This window comes from Olea europaea, chromosome 15, assembly GCF_002742605.1.
Source record: "Olea europaea var. sylvestris chromosome 15, O_europaea_v1, whole genome shotgun sequence".
Taxonomy (NCBI): Eukaryota; Viridiplantae; Streptophyta; class Magnoliopsida; order Lamiales; family Oleaceae; genus Olea; species Olea europaea.
Window position 1 is genome coordinate 30,592,319 of NC_036251.1, and position 3,434 is coordinate 30,595,752.

Here is a 3,434-nt window from a genome sequence, read left to right on the forward strand (position 1 = left end):
TGGGATTTTCGCCTCCGCCGGTTATGGTCAGCTAATCTTTTCCGGCAACTCCTCTTCCCGTTGTCAAATTCCGAAAGGAGATGAAATCTGATTACGAGAAAATTATTTAGAAAAATTTAAATGGAAATCACACAGACTTTGGTATAGGATGCTATAAAAAATCATAAAAAGATTGTTGAGTAGATAAGAAAAGCAGTACCTTTAAATCAGTACATTTACTATAAGAAGGAAAAACCAACGGTACGTTAAAACGCAATTGGGAGCAAAATCATAAATCTACGGATGCAAATGCCATTGGGATCAACCCATGTACCATCCAACCCAATCATGAGCTTGTTAACACTCCAAAAGGGCAGTTATTCGGTCTATATTCACCATTAAAACTAGGTTACAATTAAAAGAAAATACGGGGATGAATGTAAAACCTGCTGCATTGTTGACAGAATCGCTGAGTCAACCCGGCGGCGATGACGGTGGCGGCCTTGGAGTGGAATTCACACACCTTGTGGCGGCGGTGGTAGTGTTTGGCGTGGGTCAGGTCCGCGTGGCAGCCTTCAGCTTGGCATCTTGGGGAGTTGACTGAGCCGTGCTCAATTAACCTGGACCGGCGGTATAGGCGGTTCACAAAATCGTCCTCGGAGGAAGAAAAATAAGTCCTCCCACCTAAATTAAGCCCAATCCTACTGGTGCTGGTGTTAAATTCGAAACCACCAACAACCGGCTCACTCTTGGGAACCATCATAAACCCAGTTGGACCGGTTGGTTCAAGAGTGAGCATTGAAGCCTGTGGTGCATGAGGATTCGAGTACGATGACCCAGAAGCGCCATAAGAGCGTGGGTCATAGAAATTAGTCAAATGGGTGTTAGTATTTGGGTGGTGAAACGGTTGTTGGTGATGGTAGTGATGGTGGTTGTGAGGAGTGGGGGTGGCGAAATCATTAGGGTTAACAAAAGTGTTGGCTTCCGTGAAGTTATGAGTGGCATACGGGTCAAAAATCTGTCGGTTTTGGTTAGAATCTTGGGCCGGTTCTTCGCCTGAGAGCATGATCGTTGATGAATTCCCCCATTCATAGTCCACCATTGCTTCTACCTTATTTTGGCCCCACTAGCAGAATCAAAGAAACAAAAACGACACCTTGAACGCCTCTGTGAGCATAAAAACAAACAAAAGTAAAAATCATTTTGCAAATATCTGAAATCAAAATAACTTTATAAAGAGAATGAGTGAGAAAAATCACAGCTTTAAAGGGGGAAATTATGGTGAGTGAAAAAGCTGCAAAAGACTTTAGCTTTCTGTTTGTCCGTGTGAGGTGCTTTGTGGCAAAGCAACGAGTTCCTTTTTGAGTTTAAACCTTGTGTGAGTTTGAGGATCATGTCGGGTTTAAGGGTTCTTGTAGCATTTGCAAGAAATTGAGAGAAAAGAAAATGAAAGATAGAGAGAGAAAGCACCTTGTGACAGTTTGGAACAGAGAGATACTGTATGCTAATCAAAACCCTACAAGTGAAGCATTAATAGCCGCTGAGTTTCACCATTTTTACAAGGATCACCTCTCAATAATTCTCTCTCTTTCTTATCTCTAACATAGAGATGTAGAGAGAGAAAGACTGGGTTTCTCTTTCTAGGTTATAGCAGAGATAAAGAACTCAGAACTGCTGACCTATGAGGCGGCTTTGCTCAGAGATAGCTACTCTAAACATTTGGGGGACTTGAATGAAATTACTGTTTTATCCTACTCTGAGTTGGAATATTTCACTACGGCCATACACCAATGTCCTTGTTTAAGTTCTATCCCCAGCCCTATTTGAGTAAGAGACCTCACAGCCATAAGACCAAGACAGATTATTTCTCTTCAAACATGAAATGTTCTTTATTTTAAAAATATCAACCTTCCAATTATGCTGCTGTAAAAGATCTTTTAATTTAACATTTTAATTTAGGGAGTTAATTTAACTCTTCAAATTTCACTTTCTATAATTAAATAAATTTAAAGTATTTCAATTTTTAATGTAAAAATATAATAAAATAATCTAGATAAAAGTTAGTTAAAAAAAGATTGAGAAAAATAAAAAATATTTTTTGAGAGGAGTAAAATTAAATGTTAAATATAAAAAAGTTTGTTGGAGTAATTTAAAATTCTTTAAATTTATAGATGCTCTTCAAATGATAGAATATAGTCTTTAAAAATAGAAAATTCCTTGGAGATGCTCTAATGCTATACATTAGCATAGATTTCTTTCCCCAAATTAATCAACATTTTTTTCTCTCCATGTGTATAGTTGTGTAGTGAATTAATTAGGTAAATAGTATTTTGTCCATTACGGCATTTCTATTTTTTTTTTTTTTTTTTTTTGCNTACATAGTATCAGAGCAGTTCAAACTATCACCAGTGTTTTCCTTGTGATTCCTTTTCATTGCTAATGATGCCGCCACCAGGCATCAGCACCGCCATTATCTCTCAAACTTTGGAGATCCTTTATTCATAATATTGCCACTCTCAACTTTCCGTTTGTCTCACAACCACCCACTATTTCTCTGTGAGATTTGGTTTGTGTCCTTGTTCTATGGACTTAGTCTCATCGGGTAGTGGAGGAACCATTCCCCATACATCAAATAAAATCAAGGTTAAAGGTGTTCAGTACTCTAATCCAGCTTACTCTCTTTGCATGCGTCAAGATCAATTGATATTCTATCCTATCCCGGCCTTGCTTATCGAGGCTGTTATTCCTCTCATTCCCTCCGCTGCCATAAGCCACAATGCCTGAACTTGTCTTGATCGCATCTTTGCCAAAGTTTCTCAATTTTTCATTATCCAACTCGAACTTGCCTGAAAATTCAAGTGAAATTGTTTTCATGAAGATAAAGGTCACTTAACAATTTAGCAAAGATTTAAATGATTTTATAGTTGAAAACGGCTTGTATAACTATAATAAAATGATCGATCCAAATATTAAATCGAGGGCCAACTAATGAGCAACCGGCTACTACACTAGGCACAAGTTGGGAGTCAATTAACTTGTCATCTACGAGGATCAATTATTGCAGTTAAAGGAGAAATCTGTCACATTGATCTTGAATGCAACTACTCAGATTTTTCAAACTTTTGCACGTGGCAACTGATGAGAAGTGAGAGCACAGAAGTTTACCTTATGTGGGGGCTGCACACATAGCAATATCACGTGCGCAGTAAGTGATAAAAAAAAATATATACATGTATTTAGGGCTAGACATGGTTCGCTTTGGTTCGGCTTGGTTCTAACGAGAATCGAACTGGCCCGAAATTTTCGAATATTTAGTAAATGGAACCGTCGGGTCCAAATTTAATTATGGAACCGTTCGGGTTCGGTTCCGTGTTATAATTAAATTTTTTAATATATACAAAGTTACGTTAATTTAATTAATGATATGTTCAATATTAGCTCTTACAAAATAACGT

The 3,434-nt window shown here is 37.8% G+C and overlaps 1 protein-coding gene across 1 annotated transcript in view; it reads right to left on the reverse strand.

Annotated features, from left to right (window-relative positions):
• Positions 1-1,709, reverse strand: part of LOC111411543 (squamosa promoter-binding-like protein 8) — a 5,377-nt gene extending 3,668 nt beyond the window's left edge. The window contains exons 1-3 of the mRNA XM_023042063.1: positions 1,450-1,709; positions 426-1,146; positions 1-87 (exon numbers count right to left, since the gene is read on the reverse strand). Coding sequence (XP_022897831.1) covers positions 1-87; positions 426-1,081 — 743 coding nt within the window. The 5' untranslated portion in view covers positions 1,082-1,146; positions 1,450-1,709. The remainder of the gene's footprint in view (positions 88-425; positions 1,147-1,449) is intronic.
• Positions 1,710-3,434: the final 1,725 nt, after the last annotated feature.